Source organism: Hyperoodon ampullatus, assembly GCF_949752795.1.
Source record: "Hyperoodon ampullatus genome assembly, chromosome: 5".
NCBI classification, from domain to species: domain Eukaryota; kingdom Metazoa; phylum Chordata; class Mammalia; order Artiodactyla; family Ziphiidae; genus Hyperoodon; species Hyperoodon ampullatus.
In genome coordinates this window covers 142,884,322-142,910,007 of record NC_136918.1, presented here as the reverse complement: position 1 = coordinate 142,910,007, position 25,686 = coordinate 142,884,322, and the positions used below count along the sequence as shown (strand labels likewise).

The following is a 25,686-nucleotide window of genomic DNA, read 5'->3' as shown; positions in this document are numbered from 1 at the left end:
TTATTTAATTTTATTTTTTGCGGTACGCGGGCCTCTCACTGCTGTGGCCTCTCCCGTTGCAGAGCACAGGCTCCGGACGCGCAGGCTCAGCGGCCATGGCTCACGGGCCCAGCTGCTCCACGGCACGTGGGATCTTCCCGGACCGGGGCACGAACCCGTGTCCCCTGCATTGGCAGGCAGACTCTCAACCACTGCACCACCAGGGAAGCCCAGGGTCCTTTTTAAAAATTTTTTATTTTATATTGGAGTATAGTTGACTAACAATGTTGTGTTAGTTTCAGGTGTACAGCAAAGTGAATCAGTTATACATATACATGTATCTATTCTTTTTCAGATTCTTTTCCCATTTAGGTTATTACAGAGTATTGAGCAGAGTTCCCTACGCTGTACAGTAGGTCCTTGTTGGTTATCTATCTTAAATATAGTAGTGTGGTTATGTCAATCCCAGACTCCCAATCTATCCCTCCCCCCAAGCCTTCCCCCCCACCATAGCATCTTTCATACAGTGATTTCTGCCCTCTGCCTGCTCTGAACCCCCAGGCTGGGTCTACCCTCTGCTCTGGTCCCCAGACCAGAATGTCTCAGAGCCACAATGTCCCTACGCACACTTCCACGTCCCGCTGCCAGAGGCCAGCCTAGGAGGGAACTCCCCGGGCCGAACCTGACCAAGGTCTACACCACCAGGGTAGCACCATGACCAGGCAGAGGGGGAGGTGGCATCACGGGGCAGGGCCAGTGTCGGCCACCTGGCAGAGCCATGTGGGTCATGCCAGCTGCCTCCTGGACACTGGAATCCCCAATTCATGCCTATGCTGTGTTTGTTTGGGGCAAAAATTTCTTCAGGGCTCCGATGCAGTGGGCATCGTGTTAGCTTTGCAAGTGCACGGCGTGGGAAATGAGACGTACTTCGTGAAGATCTTACAGATGCTCAGCTCTTGGGTTTGGGGAAGTTATACAGACTCAGCCGTGTGGAATTAAGTGTGGCCAAATGTCCTTCGATGCGTGCGAATCGCTACCCTCTTCTGCTTTACTATACTTTGGGCTTCACTCTATGTGACTGCATTATGTGTCCTTCAAACCACAGCAAGATGGGATCTTCACAGAGCTCTCATCACCCCAGGTGTCAGAAGAGCCCCCGGGCTTCTCTGGTGGCGCAGTGGTTGACAGTCTGCCTGCCGATGCAGGGGACACGGGTTCGTGCCCCGGTCCGGGAAGATCCCACATGCCGCAGAGCGGCTGGGCCCGTGAGCCATGGCCGCTGAGCCTGCGTGTCTGGAGCCTGTGCTCCGCAACGGGAGAGGCCACAACAGTGAGAGGCCCACGTACCGCAAAAAAAAAAGAAGAGCCCCCAGTCAGGATGAGACGCAGGGGAGTGAGGGGAGCCTGTGCTGACCACGAGCGCCGTGGCACTGCTCCAGGACACAGAGCGCGCTCACTGCCCCCCAGGAGAGTTGGGGCCAGGTCAGTGACGGCCCCTGCCCTGCTCGTAGGAAGCACAGGATTGGAATCACCAGGGCCAGCAGACTAGGCTAGAGAGACAGACTCACAGGTAATGTGGATTTCAGACATGGGGCCTTACCGGTCCTGACATTGACCGTGGTGGTGGCGTTGGCCCGGCATGCCTGGTAGCTGGTCCTCAGCCCATACAGCACTCCGGCCTCCAGCCCCGCCACCTCCAGGCTCGTCCCCCGGGTGCTGGCGTTCCTGAGCAGCTTCTCACCCTGGTAAACCTGCACCTGGAAAGTGCAGTTCTGGGTGGAATTTGAACTCCAAGACACTTGAAAGCTGCTGCTGGTGACGTTGAGGACCACGAGGTCTCTGATGGGAGGGCAGTCTACAAAAGGGCAAAATGAGGAAGACGCAGAGAACTTCAGAGAGAAGCAACGGAAGCAAAACTCAACAAGTGGGCCGACATCAAAGGGAAAAGCTTCTGTCCAGCTTGAAGCCATCCACAAAATGAAAAGGCAACCTACAAACCGGCAGAAAAATCTGCGAATCATATATCTGATAAGGGGTTAATATCCAAAATATATGAAAATCATACAACTCATTAGCAAAAATAATAACAATAATCATAATCCCATTTTAAAATGGACAGTGGATCTAAATAGACATTTTTCCAGAGAAGACATACAGATGGCCAACAGGCACGTGAAAAGAGGCTCAACATCACTCATCATCTGGGAAATGCAAATCAAAACCACAGTGAGATATCATCTCACACCTGCTAGAATGGCTATTATCAAAAAGACAAGAGATAAGAAATGCTGGAGAGGGTGTGGAGAAAAGGGAACCCTCGTGCAAGGCTGGTGGGAGTGTAAATTGGTGCAGCCACTATGGAGAATAGTACGGAGGTTCCTCAAGAAATGAAAAATAAAACTACCATATGATCCAGCAATTCCTTTCCTATTTATATGAAGGAAACAAAATCACTAACTCAAAGAGATACCTGCACCCCATGTTCATTACAGCATTATTTACTATAGCCAAGCCATGAAAACCACCAAACTGTTTCTGTAGCTTTGGTCATTACGGTGTGTGATGGGCTGAACTGTGTTCCCCTAAAACTCGTGTGTGGGGTCCTAATCCCCAATGCCTCAAAATGTGGCCGTATTTGGAGACAAAGTCATTAGAGAACTTGTTAAGTTAAAGTAAGGTCATCAGGGTGGCCCTAATCCAACCTGACTCGTGTCCTTATAGAAGAGATGAGGACACGACCAGGCAGAGGGGTGACCATGTGAGGACACGGGGACGAGACGGCCGTCTGCACGCCAAGGGGCCTCTGAAGGCACCAGCCTGCCAGCACCTTGCCCTTGGACTCCAGCCTCTGGACTGTGGGAGAGTAACTGCCTGTTGTTTAAGCCCCCAGTCTGTGGTGTGTGTCATGGCAGCCTGAGCAGATTAACGCGTGGTCTGATGTTTCTGGGCTACGTTTATAAATACCATCTCAACACAGATTCAAAGGGCCTGCTCTTCTGAGTCACAAGTACTTGAACATTTGCCCGAGGTCTTCTGCTCGGCTAATCCATCACCAAAACAGTGGCCCATGGGGAAGCAGGGGTCCGGAGTCAGGCTGAGGTGTCCTGTGTTTTCACATCGACATTCATGCTTTAGGGAGTAATACTCAAATATAACAACCAATATGTATTTTAATGCTCAGATGGAATTAAATGTCTTTTTGGGGGAGAAAAATTCTGGCTTCTCAGCAGGCACCTGGCCAATATGAATTATACAAAGCCTAGGGTGGCCCTCAGTCTAGACACCATCATTTTTACAGCAGAATTTGATTTCTATAAGAAACAAGTGATGAGGAGATTTTTAAAAAATCTTTTGCAAAACCACAGTAAAGAAAAAAGAATTAAAATATATGTGAAGTTTCCAAAGCTCTTCCTGTAAGGATTCATAGGATATATGCTTTCTAATATTACGAAAAAATTGTCTTTCTGACAAATGTGTACGCTTCCCTTCAGTAAAAATTAAAATTGGCACAATTCAACCCATTTCCCTTTTTGCCTTGGCTGCCAGGAGGCTCAGGATCAAGATTGGTGACCCACCCTCATCCTGCAACTCAGCCCTGCTGGGTCCTCCCCAAGCTGCTCTTTAGAAATGGCAGTGCCCTGTGGCTGTGCTCCCCTACCGTGAGCCCCTACAGGTCCCCGCAAAGCACAGGTATAAACTGGTGGATGCTGGAGAGACAGGTGAGCCCAACCCTGCCTCCATCTAAATTCTTGCAGCTTCCTGAAAACTCTCCTTCCGTGCAGAGGTAGCGTGTACTTTGAAGAAGACGCGTTTGTCCTTTTCACTGAATTGTCCAGTATTTTTCTGTGCCTTTGTCTCACAAGTGGTTTTCATTCTTCACGACACTGTCCTTTGTTTCAGCTGAGGACTGGCCAGCAGCTCAGGCCCTGAGACCGTGGGTCTCATCCCCACCTCCCGGCCACTGGGACCATGAAATCAAGACAATCACCTTCTGGGGGTCTAATAACCACATCACTTTTCGGTCTGTCCCCAGGAACGTGTCACTGAGAAAGTAAGGAAAAGCTACAACTTTTCTAAAAATCTGCTAAAAGCACTGAATGTTCTGATTCACGCAAACCACACAACACGCAACATTCTTTCAATCCCGCAGGTGACCACATGACGCCTGGCTAATAGGACAGTGGGGCTGAGAACGAGGCCTGAGGCCTGGGCGGCAGCATCCAGCTCACAGCGGGGCTGCAACCCCACGTCCTGGTCGCCATTCAGACATCGCTCGATGTGGAACGGCAAACGAATCCATATTATGGGCCTGTGTGTGGCCCTTTACAAGCACGTGCTCTAGCGAGTGCCTCCAGGCTGAGGGGAATTAAAACAGAAAGGGTCCCCTAGGTGTTGGGAAGAACCCCGGGACTGGCGTTTAGGAAGTCTGAGAGGGTGTCAGGCTGGCTGGAGACATAATCACTGTTTAAATTAAGATGCCAGAGGGTCCCTAGGACACTGGGCTGAGAAGCCACCAACAGGGTCGTTTCGATGGCTATGAAATCCTCAGAAGCATCTGCAGAAGCTGCCGTCCGCCCATGTTTCCTGCAGCTAAGGCACTGCGGGCGTGTGGCCCTCTCATCCATAGAAATAAATCCTCCCTGCAGAGAATGCTACAGCCGAACATTTGTGTAGCTCTTTCTCCAATTTATTACCTTGAGACGTTTACAATTGTCCGGATGCAACCATGTTTGACCAACCACAGTGGCAATTTCATATGGTTTGACATTTATTGAGCACCTACTATGTACCCAGCACAGTGACGGAAGCAAGGATGGATTAAGGTCCACAGCGATGCCAGACACACACATGGGACGTCCAAGCCAGCGTGGCCAGTGTCGCAGCAGCGGTGGGGACATGGGGCTGTGGGGACACCCACAGCGCTATGGGCACCCCCTCCCACTACATGCATCACGCTGCCAGCCAGGCTATCAGGGACACACTTAGAGCTGCCGTCGTCTGAGTGCTGTGGCAGCGGGCATGTCATTCCACACAGCCCTTCTAACAATACCAGGTAATAGGTTCTATTGTACTATGATCCCATTTTACAGAGGACGAAACTGAGGCCTAGAAAGGTCAAGTAGAGAGTAAATGGCAAAGCCGTCCAATCACTAATGACAAAGTTCCCACGCTGTACTCCTAAACTATCCCACCACCAGCAATAGACTGGGTAATAACCTCCAAAGATAGCAGCTCCTAATCCCTGGAACCTGGAAATGTGACCTTATTTGGAAAAAGGGTCTTTGCAGGTGTGATGAAGTTAAGGATCTCAAGAAGAGATTGTCCTGGATTATCCAGGTGGGCCCTAAATGCGATCACAAGAGAGAGTCGGGAGAGTGGACACACACACACACAGAAGAGAGGACTGAAGATGTTGGCCTTGAAGGTGGGAGCGATGTGGCCACAAGCCAAGGGATTCGTGCAGCCCTCAGAAGAAGGGTGAGGCAAAGAAGCGGTCTCCCCTAGAGCCTCCGCAGGGACCCTGGCCCTGCCGACACCTGGACCTGAACCCAGTGATAACGATGGTGGGCTTCTGCCCTCCAGAACTGTGAGAGAAGAAACTTCTGTTGTTTTAAACCCCCAAGTTTGTGCTGTTTTGTTACACAGGCCCAGGAAATGAATCCACCTACCCACGCTTCTTTAAGTAGTTTTCAAGGCAGCTATGGGTGAGACGGTGCAACTTGTTGGAAAGTTCTTTGTGTTGCTGCAAAATCAGCCAACTTCTGACATACTAAGGCTAAGCCCTCTTCTGGAGGACAGAATTGAGATACTCTATACTGGAAATAATACTTCTTTCCTGACCCTTCCTTCTTCCCTCTGACTTGGACTTCAGTTCATTGGCCAGGACACTTTCTGTCACTGCCCTTTGGCTTTGCAGCATCCCTCCCTCTGAAAATGTGGCCCCAGAAGGTAAACCCAATTCTTGACTGTGCGTGATCCCAGGGTACCACTGCCCTGTGACCCTCCCCGGGCTATGGTTGTGAACCTGAATTCAGGAGTCGACCCTGATCTGAGAGAAGCACATGAGATTCTCTGTGTCCACAGGTCTGGGGCTTTGTTCCTTCCAGGCAGCCCTGACCTGTGTCTGGTGGGGCAGGAAAGGTGCTGCTGGGGCAGTGGCCTTTCCCGTGATCTCCCGTGTCAGTCTCTACTCTTCTTTAAGCCCTGGACCCGTCAGCTGGACACCTGAACCTTGTAAAGGTAGAAACACTGGGCATTTGAGCCAAGATGCTGAGCGTTCAGTTGTTGAAAACCTGATTATAGATCAGGTTTGTGAACTTGAGCGGCAATCCTTGGCAGCCTAGTGGACTCTCCAGCGCAGCCCTGCCCTCACCAAGCAGCCGCCTCAGAAGATGGTTCTTTATGGAGCTGAATAGCTATCAGGCTTCAGCTGGGTAGGGGACCATGTCGGAGGGAGTCAGGATGACCCTTGAAGACAATTCCACTCCATCCTAGAAGCAGAACGTGTTCCTGGAACATGAAGTGCAAACCGGGCAATATTTCTTATGGGGTTTTTCTGTGCAAGAATCCAGCTGCCCTGTGTGTCATTAACTGGGTGACTAATTTCACAAGAAAAGCATCTGAAATTTGTGCTGTATTTTCCACGGGTCTGTACCTCTAACCCGTTCCAGCAGATAGCTCATTTATTATATTAGCTTCTAAATTTAAAACATGTGCTGTTTCCCTTAGCCATATGCGATTGGAATTCACTCTAACTTTCTGATCGGGAGACACCGGCTTTGTCTTTTCTGCCCTATTGGAAATGAGGTCGGGGTGGTGCGCTTTCCCTGTTTATGTTCAGCTGTCAGCGTGGCAGTTTGGCAACAGTCTTCCCTGTGAACAGAGTCTGGTGTCTTTTCAGATAACTGAGCAGGGTATTGTCAATAACTCTATTCCAAACTTCTGTTCCCATTGCGGGTCAGGATGCTCCCCCCTGAGGCCACAGCGCAGGAGATCTGGGATGGTCTGCTAGGATTCTGGGCAAAGCTTTGTGGGCACATCATGCACAGAGGAGATGCACAGTTCTAATCAGACAAAGCCCCCAAGGCACAGGACAGGCGAGTCTGGTTGCAGAGGTGGGACTGGTAGGGGCATTTTAAAAAATCCAGAGACCTTAGGGATAGCCACCACTCAATCACCCCTCTCCCCTTAAAGGGAAAAGAACATGAGGATTAAATCACTAATTTATTCAAACTCAGTTATAACAATATTTTCCCCAACCACTTCATGATGCTAGCGAAAGTTGTAGCTTTCAGAGAGGAATGTTGGAGGTGACATAAAAGTCCCCCACGAGGGAAATAGCTAAGAGCATTGCATCACTGCTATAGCATACCACTGTCACTCAAGCATTGAAAATCGTAATTATGGAGACGAGGTTGCTTCTTGGAAACCTTTACATGACATAATGGGAAGTGAAGAAAGCAAAATACAAAATTGCATATGTGGCAGGATTTAAATGAGGTTAAAAAAACAAACAAACTAGAAGGAAACAGGAGAAAATAAAAACAATTTGCCAGGGTGCTGAGACTGGGGGCGACTTATCCTTGCACTCCTGTAACAATGTTGTTAAAGTCATAAATCAGGTTCCAGAAAGAAGAGAGAATTCTAGAGGCCAAAGGGGATAAGGTGTGTCTGCATCTCAACGGAGGCTTCCTTAAGGCCTTCCTTCCCCACCTGGAGAGCCCGGTCGCTCACCTTCACAGCTGCCATCCAGCTTCTGGGGGGACGAGGTGGGCGACTCCGAGTGACCCAGGCACTGGTACGAGCCCTCCATGTTCAGACACCGTCCCCTCCCAGGGCAGGTGTTGAGTTCGTCATAGAAACATTCATCTACGTCTGTGGGAAACGGGAGGATGCTCGTCAGGGCCGTCATCGGTCCTTCCCACTAACCTCCAAATGTGTACCACACGAGCTGAGGAAGTGGTTCAGGCCGCGGTCCCCAGGGGCCTCTTGATGCCCTGCCTTAGAGGCCCCGTCGGTCACAGCCCTCTTCACCGGAGCAGCTGGCCCACGGCTCAAGGCACAGCTCCATGTGCTTGGGTGGGCGCTGTGGCCCGAGCAGATCACTTTGGGGCTGTGTTGAGTCTGAAATCATGAGGTCCAGACATCCTCCCCAAGCATCTATCCGGTGGAGAAACAGGACAGAGAAGCCCCTGACCTGCAGAAGGGGCCTGGCCCTCTCCTATCGACCGGGAGTACCTGCCCAGAACAGGCAGCCAGGCTTCTCCGCCGCCAGGACAGAGGAAGACAAGGCAAGGCCATATCACCGTTTTATCTAAGCCAGACGGAAAAAAAAGGCCACCGTCACCCACCAAGTACCAACTCCTCTCTTGGCCGCAATGAGGGGCTATTCATTGTTTACGAATCCTAGCTCACCTTCATGCTGGTTACCGCTCCCTGTGGATGAGATTGACTGAAATACCCAATCACAGAACTGCCTCTGCTTTCTGACAGCATCCAACCTAGAACAAGCCCCACTCCCTTACCCCTCCCTCTCCTAAGCCACCCAATCAGAGCTGCACCCCGTAACGGATTCTCTCTGACACCCTCCCGCGGACACGCCCGCGGTCCCTGCCGCATGCCTTCTCTCTCGCTACCTCCTGAGATAACCCCTCCTTGTTCACCTGCTGGGGAGTTCCTAGGGTCTCCGGACGGAAACCTGTCAGAACAGACGGCACAAGCACTGGGCTTATGGGCGCTGCTTGGTTTGGTTTTCAAGAACATTTGTAGAGTTGAAGGGAATTAAATGCCATCATCAGAGCTTTCCCTGGGCTCCAGACCCTGGCATCTTTACGTGTGACCTTCAGCATCATAGAAAGAGCTGTCTCACAAGAGTGGCCATCCTCCTAAGGGTGCAACAAACTTCAGCTGCCTTCTGTAGCGGGAAGGAAAGTGCTATTGGAGCCCAGCCGTCTGCTCACGGACTGTCCACGGTTACTTTCATGCCACTTGGCAAAGCTGAGCTGTTGAAACAGGCCATGTGGCCCACAGCCAAAAATATTTACTATCTGACCTTTTTCAGAAAGTTTGCCGAACCCTGACATGGATAGAAAGAAAAAAAAAAAAAAAAGCCAGGTAATTTCTTCCAGAAACACGTCTACCTGCTGTACCAAACTCAGATTTGTGCAAACTCTGCTTTAAGAGCCTTCGAGATGTAAGGATGTCCTTAGCGAGGGTGGGAAAGAGGCCAGAGGGAAATTTGGGAACCCAAGAACTGAGGAAATGGGTTATTTGTGTGCTGTTCTGGGATTTGTTCTCCAGCCCCACCTGGATGCAAGGAGAAACTGGGTGTGAGAGGCTTAGGAGGAGGCCGGGAGGAGGGAAGGGGAAAGGGATGCTAGCACAGGACGAGTTCTCAAAATCTCGGCTTCGGAACTTGGAGCTTAAACTCCGGGCTGGGATGAGCCAAAGGTGGGTCTGACCGCCCCTCGCTCACTGGATGATTCTCCCACTCCGGCGGCCCCCGCCCCCAAGGGGACAACAAAGGGAAGCCGCACCTTGCACCCGGATGTCAATCACTTCATAGACGCGTTTCACCATGCCGTCCAGCACCGCGGAGATGCGGGCCACAGGCTCCGGCTGCGGCAGACCCAGCAGCAGCTGGGACACCGTGATCGAGGTGTCCCCCCCGGCTGAGTGCAAGTGGTGGACAGTGGTGTCCAGTGGCTGCAGGGCACTGGTGACCTGTGAAACCAGAGTCAGAGCATCAGGCGGTGGAAAGACGCGCCCGTCGGACAGACAGGGAGACGGAGGCCTAGGGGCGTTAAAATTAACTTCACACACACACACACACAACACACACACACACCATTCTCCTGTGCAGCAAAAAACTCTCTCCAATATTTTTATGTCTGTTGTCATTCCAATAAAGTCTCGCAAACCAGATTATAAATATTTTGGGGTTGAATTGTGTCCCCCCCCAAAAATAAATCCCCACGTTGGAGTCCTAATCCCCCAGAACCTCAGAAGGTGACCTTATTTGGAGATAGGGCCGTTGCAGATGTAGTTAGTTAAGATGAGCTCATTAGGGTGGGCCTTGGTCCAAGATGACTGGTGTCCTTCCACAAAGAAGACGTTTGGACACAGACACTGGCAGAGGAGACAATGTGAGGACACAAGGAGAAGCTAAGGAGACGCCTGGAGCGGACCTCTGCTGTGTGGTCTGCTACCGCAGCCCCAGGAAGAGACACCGGTCAACCAGGGTCCCCCCACTGGTCCCCGCCCTTGCACCTGACAACAGAGAATCAGGTCTGGAATTAGGGAACTGGACGTCAAACCACATCCGATATTTTCTGAAGTTTAATGATCCCTTTTCTCATTTCATATGAATTCTTTTTGTTCCAGTCTAATATCCCGAAATCTCAAGGTAGCATTGATGTTTGCCTTAGGAAGCCAGGCAAACAGCGTGACTACCAGGCACAAGGGCATCACCGAAGCAAGCTTTGCCAACAAACCCACAAGTCTCCCCTGGGAACCAGAAAGGTGTTTTGGGGGCCCTGGAGCCCGCGCCCTCCTCAGCAGACTTGAAACCCTTCACGGGGGAGGCAGATCAGGAAGTCAACACTGGCCTCTTGCAAACCCCTTCGTTAGGGCGCCCAGCACCTGCTGCAGTCGGGAGCCCATGTGGACAGGCTCTCCTGAGGGGAGGAACAAAACCTACACACATGAAGAGGCAAAGGGTGACGGGAACAATAGCATTCAAAAACCAGCAATCACAGCAGCTCAGAACCTACGTAGATCAGCATCGTTTTAAGCTTTTTAATGTACTGTCTAAACCTCACAGCCACTGTCTCAGGTAGGATTATGATTATTCCTGTTTAACAAAATAGGTATCTAAGGCACAGAGAGGTTAAGTAACTTGCGCAAGGTCACACAGCTGATGAGTGACAGTGTTGGGATTCGAATCCATGCAGTCTGGCTCCAGAGCCATGTTCTTACTGGCCAACTGGGCATCCCTAACCCCCCAACAAGCTAAGAAAAGACAAAAATCTCTTCTAGCTGGGGCAGTTAAAGAGGCTTCTGGGTCAAGGGGACATATGGGAGTCCCTCTCAAGCCATTTTACTGGACAGCCCAGAGCAAGGTGAGGGTATGTGCCATCTGTCGGGCTCACCCCGGCCCATTCTGGGTCTGATATCATATGACCCAGGGGCCACATCTACGGGACCTGATGGTCAGGAAGGACCAGACACAGTGTGAGGGGTCCAGTGCGGAAGGAAATATGCAACCCCTTGTTCAAAAATTATTAAGCATTTCAAGAGGCAACAGCAGAGCATTATACAAATGCAGGGCCCTTCCCAGCGTGGGGTGACCGCAGGTCACTCACTTGGGAAGTGGGTCCTGAGGTCAGACCACCACCCTGGGCAGGCACCGTCGGGTGGTGCTGAGCAGTGCCTGCCCCCCAGCTGGGCTCCCAGGACCTGGGCGGGGCGGGGCGACTTCCAGGGCGTGAAAACGTCCTGCTGGTTGGAAGGCGCTGCCAAGGCGTCAGCAAGCGTGAGCTGTGTCTAGGCTGGGGCTCCCTCCGGGGGGTGGGGTGCGGGCGTTGCCCCTCAGATGGCCTGTGGCCACATCTAGAGACAGTTTTGGTTGTCACAGATGGGCACGTTTCTGGCCTCTTTTGTGTAGAGCCAGGCCTGCTGCGAAATCCTCTGGGGACAAGCAGCCCCATGACAGAGCCATCCAGCCCCAAACATCGACAGTGCCAAGGCAGATGAGCCCAGTCTAGAGGTCCCCATCTCAGCACCTTCCAGAACTCCTGGGACTTCCCTAAAGCAGGAAACAGAACTCGGGGATCCGTGAGGGAGGTGCTCAAGGGCACAGCTCTGGGGCCTGGGAAGGCTGCACCCGGGCTTTAAGCAACAGACCCTGAAAAGAGGAAGAGTTGCCTGCTTCACGTCGTGATAGGGTAGGGCTTGCACACCATGTACCTCAAAACACACCAAACTGCACCCTTCCGAGAGTGCATTTTATTGCACAGAAATCATATCTCTTTCAAGCTGTTTTGAAGTAAGAACCACATTTGGCTCAGAGTCAGTCAGTTGGGGTCTCCTGTGGAACCCCTCCTGACACCCCGACACCTACCATGGAGTGCAGGAGCCTCATGTGATCCAGCAGCCTGGGGTCCACCTGCTGGAGCTCCATGAAGTCCATCTTCACCAGGACGGTCACGTTGTACCAGAAACGCGCCAGCTTCCTCTCTGGAGCTGCCCGAGCACACAGGGATGAGCCACAGACCCAGGACAGGCTGGGGCCACAGGAGGCCCCTGGGGAATGGGGTGGCACGCTCCCGACCCCCTGCCCCGCTTCTCTTATATTGCATATGATCCTATTTATACCGTAGAATGTACTATTGTACACAGGGTATACTAGATAACATGACGTATATTACTTATAACATATATACTATAATGTATACAGTATAATAGTATCATTATATATTACATGTAACATAATATTTACATTATGTATACTATTACTTTATACTAGGCTAATAAGATATATAGTATACTAACATTTCATGTTTTATAATATATTGTATATTGCACGTTATATATATATATATATATGTGTGTATATATATATATATATATATATATATACACAGTTTATATATGTTTCCCTGGCTCTGAACCTTGACCACCTCTTTTCCTGGGGGCCTGCGCTGACTTGCCAGACAGGGGCCTGGGAAGGATTTCGGGTCCCCGTGGGGCTGCACAAGCAGACAGCCCTAAACCTCCCAGCTCTGACACAGCGCAGCTCCCAGCAAGCTCACCGGGAGCTCTGAGGGCCTCCCCAGGCAATCTTGGGAAACTGGGGCCCCTGCTTTTCCAGGAACGTCTAACCCCCTCAGGGCAGCTGTGAGTACACTTCTCCCCTGAGGGGTCAGTGGCCGGATTTTATGAGTGAAATGGGCCCGCGCACAGGCTGCAGGCTCCCCATAAAACCCGGGCTGCTCCTCCCCCCAGCTTCTCCCAGATCAGGCCTCAGCCCTACCTCGGGGAGCGGGGGCCGAGCAGCGGGGGCCCCCCGACGAGGGGCAGCACTTCTGAAGACCAGGACAGTCCGCATCCAGGGCGCACGGCGAGGTAGACGCTTCTGGCCTCACCGCCGGGCAGATCCCGGGTCTGGAGGTGAACTCCTCAGACCGATTCAGGGCTGGGGGACAAGCGAGCAGCGATTAGTGTTATTGGCTGTAGAATCCCGGATGGCCTGCGTGGCGCCGTGTCTGGATGCTTCCTGGCGCTGGAATCTGTCTGCGGTTCCGAGGCGCACAGAGCAGCCCACTCAAGGGCCACCGCCAGGCCTGGGCAGGGCCTCGCCCTGTCCTGCAGAGCAGCCATCGAGGCCGTTTGCTCTGACTCTAATGTAGCCTGACCATCTTTCCTGGGAGGAGGGCAGCTTCTCCCGGGAAGCTGGGGGCCCGAGTGACCTGTTCCTCTAGGCCTCAGGAGTCCATGTACAGGGCTCTCTACCACCCCCGTAGAGGCCCCCTTGCTGCTCTGTGTCCTGACAGCTCACTCACTCACTCATTCAATATTTATTGAGCACCTACTATGTGCCAGACACAAAGCAAGGTGCCCGGGACCCAGCAGTGGGCCCGAGGCAAAGTCCCTGCCTCAGGATACTTAGATGGTGGACAGAGACCAATATGCCAATAGGCCTGCAAAAGCTCAGATGGATGAGAGCTGAGGGGAAGAAGGCAGGGCCCAGGGGCAGGTAGGCAGGGAAGGCCACCCTGAACAGGGGTCTCTGCAGGGTCCGGGGAACTCGGGGGACAGCCTGTAGCTTGAGGCCCGGGAAGTGGGAATACGCTGGGGCCCCCAAAGGTAAGAAGGAGGCCCCCAGGGCTGGTGAGGGCGCAGTGGGTGAGCAGGTGGGCTGGGCCACGGAAAGACCCCCGCGGTGTTGAGTTGGGTGCCCTGGGGGTTTGGAACAGGTCCGTGGTGAAGGGGACACCGTGGTGCCCTGCCCAGACTCGCACACTGCTCTGCCAAGCTCTGCGTCCCCACCTCCTAGGACCCTCAGGTGGCCCTTGGGGGCTGGAGCTGCCGCACCCCGTATGCAAAGCCCCAGGTACCTGGGGTTTTACAAACCACCTTCCGACCCCGTGGCCAATGCCGTGAAATTGTCCCCTTCCGCTGCCTCTTCCCTTCCCTGTCCTGCGTCCACAGCTTCCCTGAGGGCGGCCTGACTTGCTCATCCCTGCTGTGCTCTGGCAGATGGTCCAGGCGAGAGCTGGTGGAGACTGGACCAGGGTGATGGGTAGAAACAAGCGGGAAGCCTCAGATCCTGAGTGTCTGTAGCTGGAAATGCCCGCAGGACGTGCTGACAGACAGGACAGGGTGTAAAAGAAAGAGAAGCTTCAAGATGGTTCCAAGGCTTCAGGCCTGGGCATCCACTTGGCACCATTTCCGGGAGAAGCTGCAGGAAGAACGGCCTCGGGTGGAGCCAGGATTTGGCTGTGCAGATGTGAAGTTTGGCACGCTTTCTAGAGGCGCACATGGAGATGGGGGCAGCGAGGCCCTGTCCCCTCCCCTGGTCAACGCCCGGGAGGTCCGCTGAGGTCAGTCAGTGGGGCTGTGGGCTGCACACCTCCAGGGTCAGCACTCACAGCGTGCTCGGTGGGACGCAGCTCCGGGCAGACGATGCAGACGTGCAGACAGGAGCCTGCAGGAGGCAAAGACGATGGGGGATGTCCAGCCAGATGTGGTGAGGGCTGGCGAAAGCATGGGCTTCTAAAGCAAAGAGCTTTCAGAGATCTGAGAAAGGCAGGAACTATCTGAGAATCCGGGGGCTCCAAGGGGGACCAGCTGGGAGCCAGGGTGCTGATCTTCAGGGGACAGGAAAACACAGAAGAGGGAGAGAAGAACGGGAACCCGGGGGAAGCGGCTGTGCTGCTCTCTGCAGGGAGGTGGCCAGGGCGCCAGCTGATGCTGCCGGACACTCCCTCGGTGGCTGGGCATTGGGGGCGGCAGGGCTGACCCCCCTGCCGGGTCTGTGCAGGCCCAGCAGTGGATGGAGCTCAGGGCAGCATGGGATGCAGGAAGCTGGGCAGCCGTGAGCATCCGGGGGCTGAGGGCAGCAGGGAGGGAGCACAAGGAAGGCAAGACCCCAACATCAGCGTCCGAGGAAGGGCGTGAGCTCCGGCCACCCACCCGGGGAGGAGGGCTCCAGGCCCGACTGGGTGTCACGCAAACCCATCTGCCTCCTGCCCAGATCCATGTAAAGCTCTGTGTCCTACATGACATTTAGAAGTGCCGCTCTGGGCTCCCCAGACTCCAGGAAAGTCAGCGAAGGCGTGACAGCCATGCTCTGGAAACACACCCTCAGAGCGGGGGAGGGCCAGCCCCTTGGGAGGATGCGTGGGGTCGCCAGGTGGAAAGGAAGAGCCGAGGGGCCGGTGCCCTGAGGGTGGCCCTCTGGGGCTCTCCAGACTCTCTGCAGGATGCTCCACAGCCAGAAGGAAGGTAGCGGCCCCTCCTGCTGGGAACACATCACCAAGGCAGCTGCATTGGCCAAGGAGGAGAAGAGAAAAGACAAAGCTGCTGAAATGCACGCAGGGTCCCCGTCAGCTCTCTCCCCGCGGAAGCTGAGCCTGGGCTTGGCGGTCACTGTCAAGAGCGTTCTCCTCTCCATGCTGTCCTTGGCCCCCTCCTCACTTCCTAGTTGTCCCGGTAGCTATTCCGATGTCTGACATCCTGGAGAAGCGGCCATGCAGGGACAGCTTTGGGGTCATGAAGAACAGGCACGTGGTGCAGCCCGAGAGAGGCTGCGCTGGGATGGAAATGCCGAGACCCCTGGAGGGCCACCCGCCAAGGGTCGGGAGCACGTTGCTTTCTCTCCCATCGTGAAAACCAACCGCCTCGGTGCTTAAGAAACATAAGACTAAATGTATCATGGGCTCCTGGGACTGAAAAATGACATTAGGGGATAACCAGGGAAATCCAAATAAAGTGTGGAGTAGAATTAAACAGTAATGCACCCACGTTGGTCCTTATTGGGGAAAATGCTCCCTGGTAATTTAAGAGCTAAAATTAGGGACCCTGGGCGAGGGGTGAAGCGGGACTCCCTCGACTGTCTTTGCAAACCTTTGTCTGGAAATCGAAAACCATTCTAAACCAAGAGGTTTCTCTAAATGAAAGGAAAATAGCCACCAGGAGAAACGGGCTTCCAAAAAACAGTGACCTGATCACAACAGAAGTGCTTTCGAGTTAAAGATCGTCTTACTGTGGAGGCAGCTGGGAGTCCCCCTCCACCCCTCAGGGCTGGCGGCTTACGGAGAGCCAGAGAGAACAATAAACGGTTCCAACTTGGTAGAAAGTCAAATATCCTCTTCTCCTGCCCTAACTCAACACAAACAATGACCCAGGACTGCCCAGCGCCTGGCAACCCCAGGTGAGTCACGGTTCATGAGATAAGGCGGAGATTTCTGCCTGAGCCACAGCCCAGGACTCTCTAGGGCTGGGGAATCTGATCCGCTCTGGAATAATCAGACAATAATCCTTCCTCGGAATTCTCTTTCCTCAAAGGGGCCCTGGCCAGCAGCCTGGGAGAAGGGAAGTTTGGGGTAGGCTCCGGGTCCAGCGGGGTCCTGGGCTTGCCGTGCAGATGAGTGTGCGGAGGAGATGGGCCGTGCGGGAACCGGGGCGTCGCGGCAGGTGGTGAGTGTCCACTGAGATGCTCAGCTCTGCTCTGAGGAATCCATCCTGACTAAATGTTCCAACTTTTGTGCAGCAGTGTTTGCACCAGATGATACTCATCGCAGCGTTATTTATAAGAACCAAACATTGGAAACCTGGGCTTCCCTGGTGGCGCAGTGGTTGAGAGTCTGCCTGCTGATGCAGGGGACACGGGTTCGTGCCCCGGTCCGGGAGGATCCCACGTGCCGCGGAGCGGCTGGGCCCGTGAGCCATGGCCGCTGAGCCTGCGCGTCCAGAGCCTGTGCTCCGCAGCGGGAGAGGCCACAACAGTGAGAGGCCCATGTACCGCAAAAAAAAAATTGGAAACCACTAGATGCTAAGTGGTAGCAGATTGCTTAGAGCTGATGCATCCGTGGGAAGTAGTGCCTTGTGGCTGTTAAATCACGCTGGAGAACACGATTTATTGACTCGGAAGATGTTCCAGATAAATTGCCAAGGGGTACAAGTGTGCTACAAAACATCTCCAACAGGGTGACCACGCTTCTGTAAAAGGTCTGCCCTGAATGAAACTAGAAGAAAATGTTAACAGAGGTTATTGTTGCGGGAGGGGGGTTGTTTGTGGGGGGAGGGCAGGGGGAGGTCAGACTTATGGGCAATTTCCCTTTTCTTTGTTTCCAAATTTTCTACGTTGCTTGTGTATCCGTTGTTTTATTGTAAAAATACACTTAACTAAAATCATATATGACTTATCGTGGCCTTCCAAATGTGGGACTTAAAAAAATTGAAAAAGTCATCGAGACTGAAAAAAAAAAATCACGTGTTCTCGTAATGCTCTTCCCTTTTTTGGGTTCTTGACTGTTGAGTGGGAGGAGAGAGAAGAAAGGAAAGCTGAGGTTTCACTGCTGCCGGGGATGAGACCGCTGAGCTGAGGTTGCTGAGACATAAGAAACCCCACCCCCGGGCGGCCCGGAGGCGCGTGCCTTCTGCCTGCCTCTCCTCCCCAGGTGCCCGGGCTGCCACACCCAGGCTGTGGCCCCAGGCTCCTCTGTGCCAATCAACCAGTGGGTCTCAGCGCATCACTTACAGGGACCTCTCACTTCTGGTTCCAAAGAGCCAGGCCGTCATGAGGCACCTCTGCACCAGCTTTGATCCGAGGAGCCACGCTGGTGTGGAGAAAGCTGAGATGCTGTTGCCCGTGGTGTAAATACTTCCCACCAGGCACTTTCTAGCTGCCCACGTGGTGTCCCTGAGCTCGGAGGTGGGGGGACACCGAGGCTCACTGGGGGCCTCCCAAGCCGCAGGAACAAGCGCTGCAGCCCCCCATGCCCTCCCCTCGGTCACAGGGCAGCCCCACAGCAACTGCAGTGCCAAGCGGGGCCCAGGCAGCAAGCCAGGACCTCCCCAAGCAGGAGTCCAGTGGGCCGTGGGCCTCGACGTTCCTCACCACTGTGCCCCTCCCATGCGTGCCAGAGCCCCTTTCTCAAACGTCACTAACTGAATCCGACGGGGGTCCAAGTCTGTGCCATCCTGGTCAAGTCACACGCCTCCCCAGGTCTGTGTCCCCGTCTGCTCCCGTCCGGAAGCGACCAGGGATCTCCCGCTGGCCTTTACAGGCCCCTTTTCCTCTCTCTTCTCCTTCCTTCTGGGATCCTGCCTGCATCCTCTCCACGCTGCTTCCAGAGTGACCCTTCCAAGGCCCGGGGTGGGGGGACTGTGGACCCCACCCCACCCCAATTCAGCCCCCTCTGCCGGGCCTGGGGGCCTTCAGGGTGAGTCCTCCTCCCTTCGCGCCCAGTGCCTCCCACCCCATCCCCCCGCCCAACAACGGCCGCCCCATGACCTGCGCTTCCCCAGAGCAGGTCTGCCCACGGGACTCTAGCTAGAATGTTCTGGGCCTCTCCTGCCTGGCGAGCCCCTATTCAAAGGCGCTAACACTTTAAAAGTGGGGCTGAGTCCCACAGGAGGCTGGCTCGCTGGGAAGCAAGATGAGCTTTTGCGTCCCTGCGTCCCTGCTTCCCAGAAGGCAGGTGCCTCCCACCTTCTCTCCTGGGGGGAGGGCAGCTGGCCGCACAGAAAGGTGGCCGCTCGGGCTGGGCGGGGCTGGGGGCTCAGCCTCTCCTGGGGGCCCCTCCGGCCCTCTGGACCTGTGACCTCCCAGCCCCACGACAGACCGACAGCAGGTGGGGAGGGTGTGGCCTCTGCGGGGGAAGGCGGGTGGGCTAGGCCGGCCCCCTCCTTCTACCAGGACCTGATGCTCCAAACCAAGTGCCGTGCGCCCCGCCTGAGACCTCCCCGACCCAGGACCCCCAGCCCCAGAAGAGCGTGCTCCCAGGGCAGGGGCAGCTCCCGCTGTGCATGGGGCCCTTGGAGACAGGGACGGCAGACAGGGAGCCGTGGTCACCATGGGAAGGGACTCCTCAGACCCAGCACCGCCCCTGCAAGTATCCCTTCAGAGAACCAGCGGGAATACACAACAGGCACCCGGCCGCGGACCTGAGGCCACCTGGCCCTTCCTGGTTTTTATTGGTGGTGGCGGCATTGGTGGCCGTGGTGTCGTTTTAACACTCCCAGAAGAGGTGTGTTCCTGTGACCTGCTCAACCCTGAGCTGTCAGGTCATCTCTGGGCCTGGCCCTCTGAGCTGCATGAGTGCACATGTCAGCCATCCCATCCTCTGCGGGCTTTGAAGGCTGAGGGAGGGTGCGCTCAGGATAACTGCAGGCCCAGCCCGTCTGCAGGGTCTGAGGGACCCAGGACTCTACATCTGATATTCCCTAGGGCTGGGGGGCTGGCACCCCCGGTGTGCAGTGTCCACGCCCCAGCCTGTGGCTGTCCTGCTGCCTGGGACCCTGGGGATGGACGGGTCACGGGAGCCGCTCCCACACCCCGCAAGCTGGTGCTTTGCATTTCGGAGGCGGCAGCCTCGTGTCTCAGGGTGCCCTACTGCCACCCTTCCGACTTCCCCTCCACCACGGGGGTGGGTGTAGGCGGGCCTCCGGCCTGTTCAGAAACTCATCTCAGCTCTGAAACTGATTCAGACGATCACCACCGCCCCCCACGTATTCACACATGCACACGCCTGCACCCCTGCCCCCGGAAGAGGCCTTCTGGAAAGTTCCCTCCGTGTCGACAGGCTGAGCCCTGAACGCCACACAGCCCCGTCCGCCCAGCCTCAGACGAGTCTGGGGCAGCCTCAGCAGTGCTGATCACCGCCCCAAGCGTCTTTTGAACCACACAGAGGAAGTAAGAGGCCTTGGGGGCCTCTGGACAGTTAGGGGGGCCCCAGGGGACCCTTTCCATCTCTTTCACAGATTGGGGTTCAGACTAGGGTTTCACAGCCTTTAGAATGGAAAGGCTGGCTGCCATTACAGAAGAGATTGCAGTGCTGGTTCTCAAACTCAGCTGCCTGTTAGAATTGCTGGGGGAGCTTTAAGAAATATCCCAGGGCCCAAGCTATGCCCCAGACTGAATCCATCAGAGTGCCTGAAGGGGGACCCAGGCGTCATCATTTTTAAAGCTGCCCCAGGGACTTCGGTGTGCAGCCAGGTCTGAGAGCCACCACCCGAAACAGAGGTTCCCAGAGTGGGGCTCGGGCCAGTAGCATCACCATCACCTGGGAACTGCCCCACTGGACCTGAAATCCGGGGTGAGGCCAGCGACCGGTGCTTAGACTGGCCCTCTGGATGACCCTGGTGCACACTTGAGGCTGAGAACCAGTGTTCTAGTCAGTTCAGGGCCAGGGGGCGTGAACAGTGTCTATCCCAAGACAGGGCAGGACTCACGCAGGACGCAGTAGAGGCCCAGCTGCTCGTAGCCCTCGCAGCAGTCGGTCACGTTCCTCCACTCAGGAACCTCCACCACCAGGTACTGGGTCCGGTAGATGGTCTTGGGGCAGCGCCGCCAGGGGACCCACCAGCCGCAGGGAACATAGGTCAGGCGGGATGTGCGCACTGCCTCCACGCTCTGGACATTGTGGCTCACACTGTAGTTGCACAGCTGGTAGCTCAGCAGGGAGAGGCCTTTTTCTACGAGAGAGGGAGGTGGATGGAGAAACACGAGGGGAAAATGCCAGAATCAAACCAATGTGAGGGGCTCTCTGCAAGTCCTCCGCCCACACACGGTGGACCCCCTGGGATCCGCCCACCGGCCCGTATCCGAGAAGGCGATACAGCAGCATAGACTCAAGGGATGCAGCATGACACCTGCTCGCCGAGCAATCCTCCTCCACAGAGCAGGAGATGCTACCCCAGCCCCACCCCGGCTCCCCGCACCCAGGGGTCTGACGGTACACTGAAGGGGACACAGAGAAACCAAGCTTCCGGGGCTCGTGTCCTGGGCTCTGCTGCGTGTCCTCTGACTCTGCGGGAGAGCCCTGCGCACACCTCGTATCTCCACAATAAGGGGCTGTCACGTGCGATGTGAATACACAGCGGTTCCCTCAGTGAATACATAGTGAAGGCCCACTAAGTGCTGGGCACGCTGGCAGTGACACCCTCTTTTGGAATGAGATGAAAGATAAACACACAAGTCAAATACACGTGAGAAGTGCACAGATGGTAAAGTTCGGTCCAACCGTTGCTGTGTCAGCGGGAGATGAGGGCCCAGGGCCCGAGATGGGACAGCCAGCTGGTCTTTTCGGGCCCTAGGTGTCTCTCACCTGGAGCCTGGTTCCTGGGCACAGATGTCCATGGCCTTTATCCTCATTATCACTTCGTTCTCGAGACCCCATATCACCTACTGCCTTCATCAGCCTCAGACCCCTATGTCGTGGACCACCTGCCACGGGGTCCTGGGGTGTCCCATCTGCCCGGGGAGCCTCTATTGCCTCATAGAGCAGGGACCGTGTGAGGGCTGAAATAAGTCCCCAACCCAAATTCATAAGTTGAAGCTCTAAACCCCAGTACCACAGAATGTGACTGTCCTTGGGAAAAGGGTTTTTGCAGACATAATTAGTTAAGATGAGGGGATATTGGTGTAGGGTGGCCCCTGATCCAGTATGACTGGCATCCTTATAAGAGGGAAAATTTGGACACAGAGACAGGAATGCACACAGGGAGATGCAATAGGAGACGAAAGCAGAGATCAAGGTGATGCATCTACAAGCCAGGGGTCACTAAAATCGGCAGCAGCCCAAACCATCAGAAGCTGGAGAGAGGTGTGTCGGGGACAGATTCTCCCTCCCAGCCTCAGGAGGAACCAACCCTGCCAACACCTTGACCTTGCACCTCTGCCCTCCAGACTGTGAAGAAATAAATCTCTACCACTAAGCCCCCCAGTCTGTGGGGCTTTGCCGAGGCAGCCCCAGGGAACTGACAGGAGGGCCGTGGGGTGCCTCCCACGTCTGAGGCCAGCGTGGGACTTGCTGCGTTTCTGGGCTGTCAGTGAAAGAAGAATGAATGCTTTGAATGTAATTCACGTTTTCAGATACTTAAGCTCTGAGCTCTAAGCTTTAGGAGACTGTACAGCCGCTGGGTAAGGGCTCCATGTTGCAGTGTAAACCCTTCAGTGAGAAGGTGGATTTCTGGGGCGAAGCTCAGAGTGGGCAGGAGAAATCATCTTCATCCCCACCCCCAGGACAGCACCCCTGAAGATTTCCACCTTTGGCCTCAGGGTCGCCCACAAGCATGCAGAAAGCGAGACTTGAGGACCGGTGACCCCCAGGAAGAAATGGGGCCAAGCCAGCCCTCACACCCAGACTGCTGGGAGAGCCTGCAGCCTTATTCTGGGCAGAATAGGGTGCTGAAGCCCACTGCCCCAGAGCAAGCCCACTCCCAAGCCACGTGGTGGCCTCCCCTGGGGTGGCAGGGCCTCTGGGAGTAGACCTGACCTGTATTCACCAAAGGGCGGGTCCCAGGCAGCTTTGGGAGGGAAAAAGAGGCCCTTGGCTGGGTGGGGTAGGGCAGAGAAGGCGGCTTCCGAGGCCAGAGCTTAGAGGTGACTGGGATGAGGGGCTGGAGAAGATGCCACAGTGAAACGTGGTCACTAGTTGAGCCATGGCGCCGTGCACGTGTTCACGAGAACATGCACACGTGTGCGTGCACGCATGCGCACACACTCCTCCTTCCAAGTGAAACTGCACTTGGATCTCCATGTTTTGTTTTTCACATTCTATGAGAGGCCACCAAATCCTCCCCAGGCCTGGCTTCTTGGCAGAGCTCACAATAGAAACCTCTTAGCAGATCCTGCTGTTCAACAAATCCTTTCAGGAGCACAGGAGGCAGGGGTCCTGGGTTCTAATCCCAGAGGTAGAAAATCTTAATGCTCTGCTGGGTTCTGGGGTCAGAATTGCATTCACACTAGCTTCACTAATACCAGCCGTGTGATTCTGAGCACGTTTCATGCCCTCTCAGTGCCCCAGCCTTGTCATTTGTAGAATCATAGCTGTGCCTGAGGTTGTAGGAGAATTAAATAAAATCACGCCTGTACCGGAGCATGTGGTACCTGGGAGCAAACAGACGTGCAGCCCTGACGGACCACCTAGTGCTCCTGCCGGGGTCCTCCCACCATGAAATGCCTCCTAAGACCTCCTCTGGCTTCCAGACATTCCCATTTGTTCTGCCACTGAGCTGTATGGTTTGCATATACTCATTCCAAAGGAAATATCACGGTTTTTTTAAAAAATCACAATTCATTAAAAAAAAAAAAAATCACAGAATCCTGCCCATGGGTGAAAAATGTTTAAACTAGTACAAAACTGAAGTCGATGGTAGAAACAGAATGGCTCTGTTTGAATTCCCAACGGAATAAGATGGATTTCTAGAGGAAAATGATGTAAAAGGTTTGCGATCTCAATTCTCTGAAATCTGGGGCTTCAGAAATCCAGCGTGTTTTTAGCAGCTGACATGTGTCTCTCAAGGGCCTTAGACATGTGCTTGGTCCCTCATGTCCCCAAGGGCCACTCGCATCCTCACTTGCTGAGGAAACGGGGCTGGCAGAGCCCAAGATGAGCGGGAAGCCCCACTTCGTGATGCCCCCTCTCTGGCGGGCAAAGGAGGTCTGAGCCAGGGTCAAAGTCAGGGGTAGCCCTGGTGGAAACCTTGCCCTCGGCCGGCTGTGTGGCCCTGGCCACTATGGGTCTCCCTCTCCTGATCTGTAAGTTGAAGACTAACGGGCCGTGGTTCCAGAGGGTTCGATTCTGACTCTCCAGGAATGTGTTACTCTCAGCGTGGCCAGCAGGCCTGTAACATCTGTACCCCCGGCAGAAATGCAGAGTTCCGGGCCCCTCCCAGACCCACTGACTCGGAATCCACACTTGAACCCCACCAAGCCCCAGGTGATTCGGAAGCATTCCCACCACCTCTTTTGTGGTTATGAAAAAGTATGGCCAAGAAGAGACAGACCCTGCCTGTCAAAGCAGGTGCATCTTTGCCTGCCCAGCTCTCGGCAGGGCTGCCGTCATCAAGGGGCCCACTCCCAGGGAGCCCATCGCCCCTCCGGCATCCCCGCACAGAGCCCGGACCCCTCACCTGTGAAGCCACTGGCCTGGCTCGGGCCCACGGTGGTGACCAGAGCCAGCAGCGCCAGCACAAGGGTCCTGAGCATGGTCGGGCGGTGGCAGGGGCTCTGGCCTCTCCCGAGCGGCAGCACAAAGGGGCCTGGGCCACCTGGACCCAGAGAAAGGGCCCTTCCCTTCCCTGCGCCACCGACAGTGGCAGTGGCTTCAGAGGGTGCGCTCACCGGGAGCGTTCCCTTATGCTTGCTGGTAAACAGCCGCCACTGCCGCAGCCGTGTCCCTCGGGGCACCTGCGTGTCACAGCCCATTCTCCCTCCAGGCAGATGGCATCTTTCAGGAAAGGTGAGTACCCAACTGCCAGGCTGCATCTCTGGGTCCCATCTCGTTGTTACGCAGAAAACACATTTCAGACCCGAATCTGACTCCCTCCATCAAGTCCAAAGTATTCTCTTACCTTATCGTTCCAAACTGGCAGGAGAAAACAGCAGCAAATCAAAGTGGTACATCAGATTCAGAAAAGCATCCTTCACACAATTGGACGAAACAGATCAAAAGCCATGAAAATGTTCCTATGACCCAGTGATCCCTTCCCGAGGCTTGGTCTGAGGGCCATGAAGCTGCAGTCTCAGAGATGTTCATTACTTGCCAGAATTTAAACCGGCAAAGCGTGGAAGTGAGCCTTCGGGGGAGGAGGGGAGAGTAAGTTGTTACAGAGCATCTGGATGTAGCATCACCCAGATGTGCTCCCCATGAAGACGTTCAGCGGCGTGGAAACGGCACCTCATCTTGTGAAGTCAAAACAGCACCTCATACAGTTCTGTCCGCAAAAAGACACCAACTCTACGAGTCTATAAAATTGGGCCCAACCCAGAAAGGACCACAGCACTAAAACACGGTGAGGGATGACAGCTGATGTATGTTTTATTTCCATAACCATCGTGTGTTGTGTGAACTGCATTTTTAGATTTCGTATCAAATACTTCCTAGTTGCTGACACGTCCTTATTCCTCCGTTGGGCTGTCTTTCATTGTTTGGTACAATTTTGAACATTAGACTAGGCACAATTATTAACATTAGATGAAGGTCTCATTAGTTCTACTGAGAAAATGTTCAAGTTGGGTAACAAAGATCCGTCTTGGCTACATGTTTCAGAAGGATAATTCCCTTGTGTTCAAAATACAAAACAGTTCTGCCAGAAGGGCCCTTCTAGCCTAACTCCCAAAGGACAGCAGTACGTCTTTTATTCTCAGGAGATTAATTTCTGAGATGATTAACTGCTGCGTTTGCCTGGTTAATGACTAGATCACAGATTCCAGGACAAGAAGACAAAAAAAAAGGAGCTGGAAATAATCATGCAGCTAAGGGGCTTAGTGCAAGTCTCCTGGGAGACAGTACCCTTTATAGAAAAACAGTACTACAGGATTGACTCATATACTCTGCTGCTGTAAAGGAGGTTAAAAAAAAAGTGTTAATAAGAAAAGAAAGCATGTGAAATCTATAATATAATTTTCAAAAAAATAAAATTTAACTAGCTCTCACAGAATAAATCGGAAAAGTATTATAATTAAGGGAAATA

The 25,686-nt window shown here is 54.1% G+C and overlaps 1 protein-coding gene across 1 annotated transcript in view; it reads right to left on the bottom strand.

The window, feature by feature from the left end:
* Positions 1–24,199, bottom strand: part of UMODL1 (uromodulin like 1) — a gene marked incomplete at both ends in the record, with an annotated part of 61,306 nt that extends 37,107 nt beyond the window's left edge. The window contains 9 exons of the mRNA XM_079705300.1: positions 1,580–1,834; positions 7,714–7,854; positions 7,923–8,103; positions 9,286–9,413; positions 9,516–9,702; positions 12,101–12,222; positions 13,013–13,174; positions 20,440–20,682; positions 24,124–24,199. Coding sequence (XP_079561426.1) covers positions 1,580–1,834; positions 7,714–7,854; positions 7,923–8,103; positions 9,286–9,413; positions 9,516–9,702; positions 12,101–12,222; positions 13,013–13,174; positions 20,440–20,682; positions 24,124–24,199 — 1,495 coding nt within the window. The remainder of the gene's footprint in view (positions 1–1,579; positions 1,835–7,713; positions 7,855–7,922; positions 8,104–9,285; positions 9,414–9,515; positions 9,703–12,100; positions 12,223–13,012; positions 13,175–20,439; positions 20,683–24,123) is intronic.
* Between the last annotated feature and the right edge of the window lie 1,487 nt (positions 24,200–25,686).